The following is a 16,989-nucleotide window of genomic DNA, read 5'->3' as shown; positions in this document are numbered from 1 at the left end:
TGAGGGTAAGCGAAGGCAAATAAAACCTTAAAACCTATAAATGTCTCCGTCTACAAAAATGGGATTGGGTACGCTAAAGCTGTCCCCTTTTTTCTCTCTGATTCGCGTGTGATTTCCGAACAAAACCTTCTTCGAGACTCCGAGACTCTCTCCGGCTCTCCCTCCCAAATCCCAATTCCCAGATACAGCAGCAACGACTGTGACACCCAGTTGGAGAGAGAGAGAGAGAGAGAGAGGAAAGTCATGTGACTCCAAGAGAATAATTCGAACTGCCAAAGGAAAAGAGAAGAAAAAGAGAGAAAAACTGGGGTGGGGTTTATGGGAGTGGATTTTCGAGATCTTGTTCTTCCTACAATCTTCTCCTCTTTCTTTGTAGTACGGACAAGGTCAATAACTTCATCTCTCTTTCTCTCTGTCTATATATGTATATAGATAGATACACGCGCACGGACAGTTCGTTATATCGAGCTTAGGAGCATTACTGATTGGATATTTGATTCTAAGGATTGGTTGTTTGCTAAGTAGTCACTTGAAGCTAAACGCTGTTATCTTTCAATTTTCTTTTGTTTTTGGAATTGCCCCGATCTTGAAGTTTTTTTTTTTTTTCCGACTTGATTTTCTTAGGGTTTCGTCAGATCGGCTAGTACTGGGAAGCCTCAAAATCCGCAAGTTTTGTACTAGTTAGGGTTTCGATCAGGCATTGATTGTGGATTTGAGGAGGTGATCTTTGGTACTGAGGTTTGTGCTGGAAAATAGAGTATTCTTTCACCTTGGATCGGGGCGGGGAGGCTTGTTATTTGGATGTGAGTTTGGACACTGAATTTTCATAAGAAAAATGGGGCCAGGGGCATGGGAGAGGATTGCAATTATAAGAGTTGTGTACACATCAATCTGGCTTCAAGAGGATTATCCTTTGTAGGTGAAACGTTCTGGGTTTGTGCCAATTTGGAGTGTTTGATCTTTGGTTGGGAATGATTTTGGGTCTGGGTCCTGGTCACTGGGTGGAGTTGATGGTTCTGTGTTGGCTGGTCAGGCAAGGAAGAAGATCAGATTGTAGCGGGCCTTTGTCTTTCCTCAGAAAACCATTCGGGCTAACCTAGTTTGAGCAGAATCTGCACCCAAAACAGTTGCATTTGTTAGGTTGCATCTGGACTTCACATTGTCATAATCACTACTATTTTAGCAGTTTTAACATTGGGTGCTTGAATAGGTTTTTATCTGCAAAGTGAACTGTAGTATGTTTTTAGTTTTGAAGTGAAATCTGTTCATCTTATACTGGTTATCATTTGGAACTAAAAGCGACTTAAATTTGGTTTCCAGATTTTGTGAGTCGTGGTGTCACAAAAGTGCCTGGAGTATTGCTGAAGCTGGAAATTGATGCGGGGACATGTTGCATGGACAGGGGCATAGTTACTGGTTCCTTCCCTTGGAACAGTGCTGGAGGAAAATAACTGAAGCATTTTTGTTTTTGGACGGTTACCAATTTGCTTGTTCTGTGGGCCTGTGCAATGTCTCGCTGCTTTCCATTTCCACCACCTGGATATGAAAAGAAGGCCAGAGATGATGACGACTTGCTAAAAAAGGTTAATCCATTTATTGCTCTTCTACTTGTTCGCGTACCAATTACCAAAGTTCTAATGTGATTTTCTTGGTGCTTTATGTCTGTCACATTCTTTATAAATGTGGATTCCAAAAAGCATTTAATGCTAATTTCATCTCCATTTACACTATTGAGTAGACAGTGGAACTCTTTTTTGTCCTTTTGCTCTCACGTTTGCACTTGAGTTCAATGCACCATCATAAATCCTTCTACGGGTGTTTAACTAAAACTAGGTGTAATGAATTTCTTGAGGTATTTCCTTCTCCATGAGTTCAGTGCGTCAGAAGAATTGATTTTTTTGCTACTGGCTTTATGTTTTATTCTTGTTTTCATCTGCTTGGGCATTACAACCTAACATGGGAAATGATTGTACTCATTCAATGCTTCGAGTTTATATGACATTCAGGGAACTATAAAGGAAGCAACTGGCCTCCCCTACAGGAACTGTTATTAATTTTTTCTGTTTTATGGAAAATGTTACCTTGACCGCTCCTAATTCTTAGTTTTTACATTTGCTCCCCCCATGGAAAAATTTGAGGGTCTTTCATTACATTACTAATTTATAGAGTAGCCCTCAACTATTGTTTTTAGACAAATTCAGCATGGTTACAAACTCTTCTATCATTTAACAAAATCTTATCCTGATCCGAAGTTTTTCTCGGTTGGGATCATGAAATCCATTTTTGATTAGAGCTTTATTTACATTAGGCAGTTTGAAAGATAATGGCTAGTGTTTGCTCAGCTCGTGTATATATGTAGCTGTTGGAATCCTACATTTCATCTGTGTAATATATCCAAATGGTGATGGTCGTGTGGTTTAAACTACTGGGAAGTTGATGTGCAAATTTTGTGTTGGTATATTTAGTGGCAAGCAATCTCTAGTGTCATAGTTGGACTCTCTTTGTGCTAATATAGAGATGGCATATAGCAATTATAAATTATTTGTTATTTAATGCTTTCTTAAATGTTGTTCCACTTAGTGGGATTAATGCTCGCGAGTGTTATTTTCCTTGTTGTTTCATGCTATTGGTTTATTTATCAATATGCTTGGGTAATCAACAAATAGGGATGATAATTGGATCCCCTCCTCACATAAAATTTTCTTTTTAGCTTTAATGGAATCTTATTATCACATAAAACGGCTGATGTATTTTTCATCTTAACTGTCTTGCCTTAATTCTATGGGTAACATGCTCACTAACTTCCCCATCTTTTTGTATGACTGATCCAAGATATTTGAACTTCTTTTTCTTGTTATGTCTTGATCTTTCAGTTTTACCATAACCTCATCCAGATTTATTTTTACTAAACTTACATTTCATATTTTTGGGTTTCACTCTACTTAATTTAAAACCTTTACAAGGTGTTTGGTAGGAGGATAGAAAGGAGGTAACACCACTTGACATGGTTATACCATGCTTGGGATACTGTGTCAAGTGTTATTAATTACTCCCAAGACTGTTTTATTCCACCAAAGTGGGATAAAACTATCCACCTCCCCCCCTATGGGATAATTTAATCCCACTTCGGTGAGATTAAATTGCTTGACATGTGGATGATTTTTTGCCCCCCACATTTCGCATAAAAGGCCAAAACAATCTCTCTCCTCCCTAATATATATTATATATGTTGAATACATAATATAATTTATTGTATATTGCATATTGATACAGTTTAGGGTTCCTAGTTGTTTAAGAATATATTTTGTTTTCCTTTTTTGGTTTTGGATTCTTATTCTTATTTGGAGTTGGATTCCTATTATAACTATTTTCCTCTTTAGTATTGGATGCCCTTTTATAAATAGGGGTGTCATGTAGTAGTTTTTAATCAAGTAAAATCAATTGAATAAACAACAGTTTTCTTAGAGAAGAATTTTCTCTTGTTTTCTCTCTTCTCCGTTGTGATGGATTCCTAGGGATTAGGGTATAGCTGTATCCTTGGGGTGGCCTACCAAGGTGGTGATTTGGCTGTTCTTCTACATCAACTTTGTTCATTCGTGGTGGGGTTTCAACCTCGCCTAAGATTGAATTGAGTAGCCCATCCATGTTCCAGTGCCATATATTGTATATTTTATATATTTAACTATAATATATAATATATTTCTTACTTCAAAGTTGTATTGATTTGGGTAAAATGGTCATTTAGCAATATGTCTAGTCTAGTTATACCTCCTTTAAGATTACCATACCAAACCCGGGATAGTATTATTTTAACGTTATATCTCCTTTAAACTTGGGATTACCTAACATGGGATGGGGCTATTTAATTTAATCCCGTTACTATTTAATCCGGATATCAAATGGCTCTTAAGTGCCTCAACAAATATAGGTTCCATTGTTGACCATGGACCAAATTGGTTTTTCGATTCCCCTTTTTCTCTTCTTAATCTTTGCTCAATCACCCTCTCCTAAAGTTTCATATTTTGGTCATTAAATTGATTACTCAAATATTTTATTTCACAATTTTGTACATCTTCTTTATTCTTGTAAATAGGCACTAAACTGCTCTTCCTTCACTCATTTGACATCCTTTATGATTTAAGGATCACATTAAATAATTTTTAACCAAAAAATGCCCTATGTATTTTCGTACTTCAATCTATATATTATTCGGTCCAATTGCTTTACTCTTCTTCATCTTTCTCAATACTTGCTTTATTTCATTTGGACATATACGTCTATAAAACATGTAATTTCTATCTTCTTTAGAGTTACTAAGATGCCTTAACGTAGCACTTATTTCTTCACCTCATTAATAAATAATTGCAAAAGATACTCCTTTCATCTTTCCCTGATCGCCCAATCATTTACTAGTACTTTTTGGTTTTCATCTTTTATGCTTTTTACTTTGCTTAAATCCCTTGTTTTTTCTCTCACTTACTTTAGCTAGTTTATTTTTTTTTTCTCCATCTTTTGTATCTAGTTGTTGGTATAAACTTCTGTAAGGTTTTGATTTTGCTTCACTAACTGCCTTTTCCACTTCTTTTTTGGCCAAACTATACCTCTTTTAAGTTTTCTTCATTGCGACATCTATATAAAGCCTTGTAGCAAGCTCTTTTAGTTTTGATTTTCTTTTGTTCCTCTTCGTTCCACCTCCAAGACTCTTTTTGATTTGGGACTTTTTCCTTTTGGCTCTCCTAGAACCATTTTTGCTATAGTGGCCATTTCACTCCCTATTTTGTTAGCCTATCCTTCTATGGTTCAATCTTGTCTATCACACACTTTTTTCCTTGGAAATGATTTATTTTTCATCTTTTAAATCCCACCATCTAATTCTTGAGCTTCATGTCATTTTTTCTCTTCCATTTTTCGGTATGGATGTCAATGACCAAAAGTCTTGTCAGGTGCAGCCTGACAGAGGAGAGCTCTTGGTTCTTCGAGAACTCACACGGAAGAGAGAGAGAGAGAGAGAGAGAGAGATACAATTTAGGAGAAGGAATAGAGAATTTTAGAGAGAGGGAGTTTTTCTGAATTGGAATCAATGTATTCATGCTTCTATCATGAGCGATCAACCTTTTATACTGATTGCTTACAAATTCGAATGAAAAGGAGCTTCCCGCTCTTATTGCTCCCGCCCTATAACTACTGCTACATGTGCAGTTAGTTACTCTCTTATACTAGCATTTACAACAAGAATTTTAAGGGTAGTAAGGGAATTAAGAGTAGCCCGTGACAATTACCCTCCCCTTGAAGACTTTCTTGTCCTCAAGAAATACAAAGTAAACTGGCAACTCTCGGGAACTGCTTGAGCAGTTCTGGGAGGCATTCCCATGTACTGTCTTCGGTAGGCAGCTGGCTCCACTTCACTAACACTTGCATTAGGGCCATCCCGTGCTGGTGGATCACTCTTTTGTCGAGGATAGCTTCTAGTTCCCTTGCCAACTCTGGCCTGGACTCTTGGTGGGTAGGCGGGAACTACTAGGTTGGTCTCCCGCACCTCTCTTAAGCAATGACACGTGAAAGACCGGGTGAATTAGAGATCCCTCCAGTAGTTAGAGCTGATAAGCGACCTTTCCCAATTTTGCTACTATAGAGAATGGACCATAGTACCTCGGGCTTAATTTAGTAGTTGGCTCTCCAGTCACCGCCCTCACTTGCATTGATCTCAACTTTAGGTACATTGACTCCCCTACTGAAAACTCCCTCTTGCTTCGGTCTTTGTCTGCTTGTTGCTTCATTCTGTTTTTTGCCATAGCTAAGTCTTTCTTTAACTGTTGAAGAATTCCTTGCCGCTGCTGAAGGTAGTCATCCACCGCAACCACCTTAACAAACTAGGGGGTACTGGTAAGATAAGGGGTTTATATCCAAAAAGAGCTTCAAATGGCAACCTTCGTATAGAACTATGGTAGCTGGAATTATACCACCATTGAGCTAAAGTCAGCCACTGGAATTATACCACCCCCGCAACCACCTTTTCGTCTGCCCATCCATTTGAGGATGGTAGGCCGATGACATGCTAAGTTTGGTTCCCATATTCTTCCATAGAGCCTGCCAAAACAAGCTAGTAAAGACCTTGTCACGGTCAGAGACAATGGTCTTGGGAACCCCATGTAACTTAATAACTTGATCCAAAAATACTCGCGGGACCTCTTGGGTGGTATAGGGGTGGGACAACTCGATGGAATGGGCAAATTTTGTGAGCCAATCAACCACTACCATTATGCAGTTCTTCCCCTTGGACTTAGGAAGCCCTTCCAAAAAGTCCATGGACAGGCTTTCCCAGGAATTTCTAAAGGTTGTAGGAGTCCAGGTGTGGCCACTGTTTCATATTTGCATCGTTTAGAAGCATCACACCCCATAACAAATTGAACTACTACTTCCTTCAACTTTGGCCAGAAGAAAAATTGCTTGACCTTGATGTATATGTTCTGAATCCCCGAATGTCCCCCCAAAGGAGATTCGTGTAAGGCATGGAGGATCTTGTCTTTTATTTGTGGGCAATCTCCAACCACTATCCTCACTTTATATCTTAGCACCCCATTCTGTAATGTGTATCCTTTCTTACTATTAGGGTTCAACACCAACTGCTCCAATATCTCTTTCATCAACTCATAGTTGCTTGCTACTTCTTGATACCATTCGGGTATTGTCACTGAAATGGCTGTGGTTTCTCCCTTTTCCATACAACGGGATAGAGCGTCTGCCACTACATTGTCCTTCCCTTTTTTATATTGTATAGTATAATCAAGCCCCATTAATTTAGCCATACCTTTTTTCTATAATTGTGTGTGGAGTCTCTGCTGCAATAGGTATTTGAGGATTTGGTGGTTAGTTTTGATCACAAACTGCTCTCCTTTCAAATAGCATCTCCATTTTTCCACTGCTAATAAAACTGTCACAAACTCCTTCTCATAAATACTTAGCCCTTCATGTCAAGGGGATAATGCCTGGTTGAGAAAGGCTATGGGCCTGCCCTCTTGCATCAATATCGCTCCCACCCCATTATCAGAAGTGTTTGTTTCAACTACAAATGTTTTGCTGAAATCCGACAATCCCAACACTGGCACCTCACTCATGGCCTTCTTCAGTTGTTCAAACGTTGCCTCAACTTCCAGCCCCCACCTGAATGCATCTTTCTTTAACAATTAGGTTAGTGGTCGACTTATTATACCGTACCCTTTCACAAATCGCCTATAGTACCCTGTTAACCCGAGGAAGCCCCTTAAGGACTTACGATTTGCGGGTCTTGGCCACTCTTGCATAGCTGCCACCTTACTGGGGTCGGTGCTGACCCCATCTCCAGAAATAACATACCCCAAATATTCTACTTCTTTTTGTGCAAAGGAACACTTCGACATTTTGATATACAGTTGGTTGACTCTAAGGATTTCAAAAGTAGCCATTAGGTATGTAATGCGTTGGTCAAAGTCTCGGCTATATACCAGAATATCATCAAAAAACACAAGTATAAAAGTACGGAGGTGTGGTTCGAATATTTGGTTCATCAAGGATTGGAATGTAGCCGGTGCATTGGTGAGGCCAAAGGGCATTACCAAAAATTCGTAATGGCCTTGATGAGTACGGAAGAAAGTTTTATGGGTGTCTTTTGGGCTCATGCTAATCTGGTGATAGCCAGCTCGAAGTTCTAGTTTAGAAAAAATAGTTGCCCCCCTCAATTCATCCAAGAGATCCTCAATAAGTGGGATTGGGAATTTGTCCTTGACAGTCATGGCATTTGGTTGTCGGTAATCCACACAAAAACGCCATGAACCATTTTTTTTTTTTTAACTAGCAATACCGGGGACACAAAGGGACTATGGCTAGGCTAGATTAGAGAGTTTTGTAGCATTTCTTTGATCATTTTCTCTATTTTTGTTTTCTGGGCTAGGGGATAACGATAGGCCCTGGAATTGCAAGGTTCGAATTAGGGTTTAAGGTTAATGGTGTGGTCATGGGTTCGGGGTGGAGGTAGGGTTGTGGGCTCTTTGAACAGATCTTCATACGCAACCAACAGTAAATCTAATGAGTCAAATTGCCTTACCTCCTAAGTAGTTTGATGAGGGCTCCTTACCACCAACAGCAGCTCACTTTGCTCTTTGGGCTCCTCTTCTTCTACTGCTTGGATGGAAAAAAAGCTAAATCACCCTACTCATCCTTCGTTTTTGAGTAGTTTCTGTAGTCTTTTTCTGGTGATCATTTTACGCATGCCAACCTCTTTGCTCCCCACTAACATCAACCTTCTCCCATCCTTCTCAAAAGTGACTTCCATCTTATTAAAATTGAAGCATATGGGACTCACATGCTTCATCCAGTCTATTCCCAAGACTATATCGCAACCTCCCAATTTGAGCAGCCTAAGATCTATCTTGAAGCTTTCCCCTTGTATAGTCCAGCAAAAACTTGCACAAGCTGATTTGCTAACCACTTTATTGCCATTAGCCACTGTCACTGTCAGTGGCTGAGTGTTAATTAGTGAACATTTCAGCCTCTTAGCCGTTTCTTTATCTATAAAACTGTGGGTGCTCTCACTGTCTATGAGAATCACAAGCTTGCAATCCCCCACTCTTCCTTCCACTTTAATAATCTTATTGTTAGCTAGGCCCCTCAGGCATGCTACAAAATCTCACCATTGTCTTCCTCTTCTTCAAGGGCCTCCAGTACCTCTTCTTCCCCCAAGCACTCCTCCTCTCCATCTAGCAACAACAATTGTCTTCGATATTGATGTCCTAGAAAGTACCTGTCCCCACACTTATAGCAGAGATTGGCCTGTCTCCTCTGCTCTATTAGCCTCTCTCCTTGAGCTGTGGGAGCTGGTGGTAGTGAATTTCGCATTCCTTGTACTCCCTTCCAATTTTCTTTGATATGAGCCTTTCTCAGGGGAGTTAACACATTGTGTGTTCCTCCCCTACTAACCAACAACTGCTTCTTCATGAGTGCCTCCACTGTCAACTCATGCAACCAGGCACTATTAGTAGCATGCTTAAGAGTCTAGGGCTATAGCACCTTCACCATAGGCTTCAATTCGTCATTCAGACCACTAATAAACTGGAGACAAAATAAGCCTGCATGAGGTAAGGGTTATGGTTGAGCATCAGTGCCTTTAGCTCTTCAAACTTTCTCTGGTACTCAGCCACCGATCTACTTTGCCTAATCTTGTTAAATTCTTCCATCACGTCAGTCATTCCCCTTTCTCCAAACCTCTTGCAAAGTTCTGTTGCAAACTCTGCCCAAGGACACTCCTCCCTCGTCTTCGTCCATCCTTGATACTAATCATCCCTAGCATCGTTTAAGTAGGTTGCAGCTATGACCACTTTCTAGTGCTCCAGAATTCCAAACCACTCGAATGCCCTTTCACATCGCCTAATTCCACCAGCGAGGTGTATTCCCATCAAACATGGGGATATCCAATTTTGGCATTGGTATCCCGGGATGTCCAAGGCTACCATTTCATCCTTGCCTCCGGCCAGTCACGTACTCTCCCATTTCCCCTGGCTCCTCCCCAACCTCCGAGGCTACTGGTCTCCTCTGACTCATCCCGTGGCTAGGAAGAATCGGATCCACTCTATCGGAGGAAAATCTGGATAGAGGCTTACCGGTTGTTGCCACGCAAACATAACCATGAATCTTTGAAGTTGCTCTCTGATTTGCATTCCCACCTCTTCCTTGATCTGATTGACCGCCCCATCCAATTTGCGGTCAATGGAAATGATCGCCTCGTGGTTACGATTTGATCCCAATTCGAGTTGATCTACTCGTGCCTGTAAGTCCGAGACCATGGACCCAAATTGGTGTAGTTGCGCCTCCATGTTCTTCATCCTTGTGCTGTCTGCCATCACTAGATCTGCTTGCAGCTCGATTGGCCTGTATCATTATGATACCAAATTGTCAGGTGTAGCCTGACAGAGGAGAGCTCTTGGTTCTTCGAGAACTCACGTGAAAGAGAGAGAGAGAGAGAGAATTTAGGAGAAGGAATAGAGAATTTTAGAGAGAGGGAATTTTTCCGAATTGGAATCAATGTATTCATGCTTCTATCATGAGCGATCAACCTTTTATACTGATCGCTTACAAATTCGAATGAAAAGGAGCTTCCCGCTCTTATTGCTCCCGCCCTATAACTACTGCTAAATGTGCAGTTAGTTACTCTCTTATACTAGCATTTACAGCAAGAATTTTAAGGGTAGTAAGGGAATTAAGAGTAGCCCGTGACAAGTCCATGTTCAGTGGTCTCCTACATTTTCCTGGTATAACTTTACAATCCTAACAATGTAGTTGGTCTTTTTGTCTCACTATTTGGGCGGTTGGTATGCCATTTTTATATGTGATTAAGTGCTCATCCCATTTTTTAAACCTAGTGTTGGCTAAGATGACACTATGTGTTATGCATGAATTGCGGTCAATAAGCTGCTGATTATTATGTTTCCTTTCTAATGCGATATCTATAATAAGCTTGGTAAAAAAAAAAAAACTAATGTGGCTCTTTAACAACCATGTCATTACTGTAGATAATTTTAGTTTCTAGAAAGCCTAGAGATAGGAAGTGCTCTGAGGATTAAATGATTGTTTTTTTTTATCATCTGGTAATTGCTTCTATGGTTAGAAAAGTATTTCTGTCTTTATTTTTTGTTTTTCTTGTATCTCTGGAATGGCCAAAGTATTCCTCCTTTTCTTTTGTTTGTAGTATTCCACCAAAGATGATAAATTTGGCCATAATATTTTAAATTCTTTCAAGAAGATCTTTTTTATTCTACTCGCCAGGACTACACCTAAAATCCATTTGGCACCAACCTCATTTTTATTTCCCTTTCCCAATGTTTCTTTTGGCTTATGTCAGTTTCCTCATTTGATAGTGCTAGTCTTGGCCACTAGAATGATTCTTACTATATTTTACACGTGACAACTGTATATATTGAGTTGGATATGTTCCAATTCTTTTTTGTAACATTCAGGAGAAGCACCAAGAGAAGAAGCATAAGAAGGAAAAGAAGGACAAGGACAAGGACAAGAGAATAAAGAAGGAGAAAAGGGAGAAAGATAGAAGTGACAGAAAACATAGAGATAGTAAAGAAAAGAAAGAAAAACACAGCAAGAAAAAGAAGGATAAAGAGAAGGAAAGGGGCAAGGATAAAGATAAAGATAAAAGCGGCACCTCAGGGGAGAAGGGAATTGTTGCTCAATCTGAGAGCTACAGTGGGGAGAAGCTCAATCAAAAAGAGAAAGAGTCAGATACAGACAAAAGCAGTGTCTCAGATGGAAGGAAACATATCCTCCAGTTGCAGAGTTGCTGTGAAGAGGAGCCTAATCGAAACATCCTTTTTGCTGAGGGGACGGGGGAATCTAAGTTTGAACATCAGTCAGGCAGAAAGATTAAAGATGAAGAAAAGGGAACTGGGAGCCTGTTGGTTGAGAGATTTTCAGACACGAAACGGAAGAATGATGGGCAGATGGACAGATTGCTGGTCAAGGATATTGCTGTTCTTGCTGGCGGGAAGGAAAAGAACAAGGACAAAAGACCTGAGAGTAGAATGATTAGCAGGCAAGGACTCATGGTTGACTTAAGATCGGAAGAGCAAGCAGTGGTTCAGAAACTTGCTGCTGTGGTCCAAAATGGAGTTGGAGGATTGCCAAGGCCCTTGGAGAAATACAGTGAGGGAAGGATGGAACAGAAGTCCAGACAGAGTGAAGGTGTTGACAAACAGAAAGACAATGGTAGGGAGAAGAAAAACAACTGGAAGGATAAAGACAAGAAAAAAGAGAAGAAAAAGGAGAAAGTGGAGGGAAAAAGTGAACATAAGCATAAAGAGCAGAATAGATTTAAAGGTAGTAACATGAATGCCAACCTTAACAATCAGATTATTAGAACTCTACATGTTCCGGGGGATGGTGAAAGGAACACTGCAGGTCAGGTAAATCTCAAGAAAAGGAAGGACCTTCAGGTGAATGGAATTTGCCCTGGTGAGTGTTTACACAACGAATTGTGATGTTATTGTACGTTTTTATTTTTGAAAGAAATTGGGTTTTTAACTGGTGGTAAGAGAAACATCTTGCCTCTGTGCCACATCAGAGTGATGCATAGGATATCTGAGATGCTCCTGATATAAGAAAAATATTCTGTTGGTAGGACCGTAGGATATGCCTGAATGTGTGATGTTCATGACAATTCATGAACTTCATCAAGCTTGTGCTTGTGATAATCCTTCTTGTATTACTAATATTACTTCATTGTTGAATTTCCTTGCAGGCACTGATGTTAGCCCTAATAAAATACTAAAGTCAAGTCCTCATCTTTCAATGGAGAATGGGAGGAAATTGGAACCTTGCCAAACCTCTATCCTGTTTAGTTCTGATAGGCAGGGGTCATCCTGCAATGCTAGGTTGGATAATAAGGCTTGCAAGGTAAATGGGACCATAGATGCTAAGCCATTGTCCATCTCTTCCAAAAAGACTTACCCTGCAAGTACACATGTCAATCAAATTGCTCCAGCTTCAACGAAGCCACCGCATCCTGACACCAAGTATCTGGGTCAGGTACTTTCAGTTCCCAAAATGGAGGACTGGTCTGAACTTGATGACCAGGAATGGCTATATAGCAGCAAGGATCATCTGGAAGGGAAAGCAGATGTGAGGTCTGCTGGGATCACTGAGACACCCAGGGTGTGGTCTGACGCTATGTGGATTGAATCAGCCGATGTTTGTGCGCTCCCTTATGTTATTCCTTACTGATGGGTTTAACCAGGGATGACTTGACATGATGCCATGAGCTCATGAGAAGACCAAACTTGGTGTAGGCAGCACCTTTGGCTCTTCACATATGATTGCCTGGTTTTGCAGAGCTTTCTTGCTGCATTCCTTCACTGTACAATCTCTGTTGCAGGTAAGTACTGTGTGACTGATATAACGTCTTACAGGTTTCTATTGAATGAAATCGTCACACATTATTTATTGCTTTCTAGTAGGTTGATATATCTTTGCAGGACCTAGAAATAAAGCACAATTTTGAACGCATTATATCTGGCCATTAATTCATTGAGAGGTGCACTCCATTAGTTTCTAGGTACAACAAAGGAGAGAGATTAAGAAATTGAGAAGAGGGGAGGGGGGTTGTAACATAGTTGTCAAAGGTGTGCCTAGGCGCAAGGCACAGCTCTGTGTGCCTCTACACAGCTGAGGTGAGGCCATCCATGAGGCATGTGCCTTTGTGCCTGATAAGCGTAATACAAGATTAAAACAAATTTGACAACCTTATTTCAAAACCTAAAAATATTAAATCCATGAAAAAAAACTAAAAAGACAAACAAATTTATATCAAATTCTAATAACATTACAGAAAAAATATATCAAGCTCTAATGACATTAAAACAAAACCACCATCTTTAAAAAGATTAAAACAAATCTATATCAAACCCTAACAGCATTAAAGCAAATGTGTATCAGACTGTAATTGAGAGCTAATCGATCATAATGTAATATATCCTGTTTGAAATAATAGTACAAATATGGAGTGTGGAGTTGGAGACACGAACCAAGTAACAATCCTTCTTCATCATGCTTTCTCTACAACTTTAATACAAATTTTCCATTTGTCTTATTTTTCAACTCAAACACCCCCCCCCCCCCCCCCATTCTAAAAAGATTAAAACAAATTTATATCAAACCCAAAAAACATTAAAACAAAACCCTCATTCTATAAGATTAAAACAAATTTATATCAAACTATAATAACATTAAAACAAATATGCATCATATCTAAAAATATTAAGACAAAAACCCCATTCTAAAAAGGTTAAAACAAATTTATATCAAACTATAATAACATTAAAACAAATATATATCAAACTTAAAAAAAACATTAAACAATACTTTATGTTGAAGTTTTAGATTTCTAGTACTTTGTTGAAATAATATTTGTTGTTATCATAGTGTTGGTTATTTTTTATTTATGATTTTATTAGTTTGCCTTAACCTCTTTATAGGTATATATTGAAAATAATGGTTATTAATATTCTATACGTATTTCAAATAAGTGTGTCCCTCGCATTGATGAGGCATGCACCTAAGCCTTGCACCTTGTGTCTCAACTCCAAGCACTCTTTGCACCTTAGTGCACCACACCTTGCACCTTTGACAACTATGCAGTGTTAGGGGTGTGTAAATAATTTGTTCAGTTACCAAACCGATCGAAATTCACTAACCGATTAAACCAAACTGAACCGACCGATTAACTTGGAAAATTGAACTAACCGATAACCAAAAAACCGAAATCATATAAACCGAACCGAATCGAACCGATTAAACTAAAGAAATGAAAAAAAAAAAAAACGAAGTAACCGATAGAAGACACACAAAATCGAAGAAAACGTCGTTTTATAAACATCAAAACAACATTATTTTAAAGTTCGGTCGATTCAGTTAGTTCAGTTCTTCAAACCGAAAACCAAACTTTTGAGAAAAATTAACCGAACCAAACCGATGCAAGAAAAAAACTGAACCAAATCGACAAGTTTGGTCGGTTCAGTTCGGTTAGGTTAGTTTGGTTAAACCGAACTTTTGCTCTCCCCTATGCAGTATAAGCTTATGCTAGTATTCTTTTACTTTCGTATAAGTTCGGATGAGTTTTCTTCTTGTGTGTAAAAGAAACTACCCGTGGTCTTTGCCGCTCCACAAAAATTTGATCAATATGATTGTTTATATTCCCATTCAGTCTTCAGTTCCAGTTCCTCGATGTCAGCTTTGTGCAATTTTTTTCTCTTCTCAAAGATTTATGGGCATTTTGTTTTCTGCTTTAAGCAGTCGTTTTCACCAACTCCTGCACGTATACTTTTGAGTGTGATGCATAGAAAAACACTTATTTACCACTCTCCTTGATCATTGACATATTTTCTCTTGCAATTCATATGTTTACAACTGCATTCTTTTATGTAGTAAAAAATGTGATCTCCTTTATTTTCTTTCTCCAGAACTGTATAGTGATTTATGACAGTTTTCCTAATGTGAATATATACACCATAGATGCTTTCCTTCTGTATAAAATTTGATTTTGTGGACAGGCCTTTATTCTTAGGGGTTGTGGAATCGCAGTCTAATTTACTCTAAAAGAACTACTTCCATTTAGTTAGCTTCTTGATGATTTTGAATATTCTTGTTATGATCTCATTTTACTATGTGAATAATTATAATTTAATTATGTTGGTAAAGTGATTTACTATGTTCCCAAATTATACTCACACCTTAAATTTAACAAGGATTCTTATTAAATTGTTGGTTGACAATCTTTTATAAAGACAGAAACTAGTTGGGAGCTCCTAGCACCAATATACACGCACACCCGCATGTGTTAAAATTTGTTAACAGGATGCTCCCCATTGATTGCAATTTTAGAACTTTGATTAGAGTTAATATTTGTCCCGAAATTGTATTTATGTTTTATTTTTTTATACTGTATTTTACTGCATGTATATTTCTTTTCAAGTTTTATCGAAGTATTTTGATAGAACTGAGCCTTATAGAAAGGAAAATTTAGTATTTCGGACTTAGTTGGTAATGATACGGTGAATTGTTGAAAATTCACGTTAGGTAATTTTTAAAGAATTACCAATACATGTTTTGCTTGTTCACAAGATATCTGATTCTTCCCCTCCATCACTTGACTGACCAAAGAGTGTGAAAGTATTATGGGCCATCATATACGGGTGGAAAGCTATTATACCTGGACTCCTTGAACCCCAAGATTCATTCTTTTTTCCCCCTTTGGTTAGGTGAATGTTAGATTCCACCACAAGAAAGGACGAGTGGGGGTGGCCTGCGGGGTCATCAAATGTTCTGACCCGATTGAAGGATGGTGAAGAGGTACATCTATAATGATGGGTCTTGTCTTCACGATTATTTTGGGCATCCCAAAGAAGTGCAAGGTTAGATGCTAGCCATTCATGTTTTCAAGAAAAGGCTTCCCATGCAAGTTTGAAGTTGATCAAATTGTGCAAGCTTCAATGAAGCCACCCCATTCTGGCTTGCAAGTATCTGGGTCGGGTACTTTTAAATTTCCAAAGTAAAGGAATGATCTGCTCTTGGTTACCAGGAATGGCTATTTAGCAGCAAATATTATTTGGCAGGGAAGACTGATGCGGGCTTTGCTAGGGTCACTGAAACATCAAAGGTGTTGGCTGAATCTTTGCAGATACAATCGGGTGTCGTTTGTTCTGTCTGCTTTATGCTATTCGTTATGATGGGGTATTACTTGATGCCATGAGCTCTTGAGAAGATTAAACTTACGTAAGGCAACTGTGGCTCTTCAGAGATGATTTTCTGGCATTTTTGCTGTGTATTCTGTCACTGTAAATCTCCTTTGCGGGCAAGTATTATGTGAATGATGATATCATGTTTTACATTTTTCAAGTGAATGAAATCTGGTATTATGTTTGTTGCGTGCTAACCACATAAATAGATGATTTTCCACAGCTATATGTGGCTAATCAAGAAAATAATTCATAGTGATGGGTGTTTCTGATGGACAACAATGTTCCAGAAGAAGACGGCCAAAAACGGGACAACCTAATCGTTGAGTGCAAGGTGCGGACGAATTAGCTCTGATTTTTCACAAGCAATTCAAGACTTTGGGGCTCTTCCATTTCAGAACCACATGCGAATATGGGCCCGAGGACAAGATGAAGGCTCTGTACAAGTGCACTCTTGCTTCACAAACTGGGTTTTCAGCATTTATTGTGGGGGCTCAGCTGCAGCTGTCCTCGGATCATGATATGAATTAATTGACACCCAGTACATCTCGGATCATGATATGAATTAATTGACACCCAGTCCATCGAAAAATAAACATAAAAAAACACACTAAATTTCAACCCATGTTTTGGATAATATCTCTCATCACATCAGGGTAAAAAGTGAAGGTAGGCTCAATGATCATGGTCAGGAAGCACATGCTCAAACGTGGGACTGGTA

General features: G+C 39.0%; 1 protein-coding gene across 2 annotated transcripts; it reads left to right on the top strand.

The window, feature by feature from the left end:
* Positions 1-56: 56 nt before the first annotated feature.
* LOC127811324 (uncharacterized) lies at positions 57-16,452 on the top strand. Of its 2 annotated transcripts, XM_052351075.1 has the most exons (6): positions 57-386; positions 625-1,140; positions 1,321-1,583; positions 10,986-11,991; positions 12,278-12,910; positions 15,792-16,452. In XM_052351075.1, the coding sequence occupies exons 3-5, from the start codon at positions 1,509-1,511 to the stop codon at positions 12,757-12,759; spliced, it is 1,563 nt and encodes a 520-aa protein (XP_052207035.1). In that variant the 5' UTR covers positions 57-386; positions 625-1,140; positions 1,321-1,508; the 3' UTR covers positions 12,760-12,910; positions 15,792-16,452. The 2 variants fall into 2 exon arrangements, with proteins under 2 accessions (XP_052207035.1, XP_052207034.1); XM_052351074.1 differs by lacking the exon at positions 625-1,140.
* The last annotated feature ends 537 nt before the right edge of the window (positions 16,453-16,989 follow it).

Source organism: Diospyros lotus, chromosome 10 (genome assembly GCF_014633365.1).
Source record: "Diospyros lotus cultivar Yz01 chromosome 10, ASM1463336v1, whole genome shotgun sequence".
Lineage (NCBI taxonomy): Eukaryota > Viridiplantae > Streptophyta > Magnoliopsida > Ericales > Ebenaceae > Diospyros > Diospyros lotus.
Note: the sequence above shows the minus strand (reverse complement) of the source record. Positions and strands in the feature narration are given on the sequence as shown.

What these genes read in the sequence shown, in the direction of transcription:
- LOC127811324 (XM_052351074.1), top strand. Translation starts at nt 1,509, where the DNA reads ATGTCTCGCTGCTTTCCATTTCCACCACCTGGATATGAAAAGAAGGCC. An exon ending in ATGACGACTTGCTAAAAAAG is followed by an intron (nt 1,584 to 10,985) that starts GTTAATCCATTT and finishes TGTAACATTCAG; the next exon opens with GAGAAGCACCAAGAGAAGAA. An exon ending in GGTGAATGGAATTTGCCCTG is followed by an intron (nt 11,992 to 12,277) that starts GTGAGTGTTTAC and finishes ATTTCCTTGCAG; the next exon opens with GCACTGATGTTAGCCCTAAT.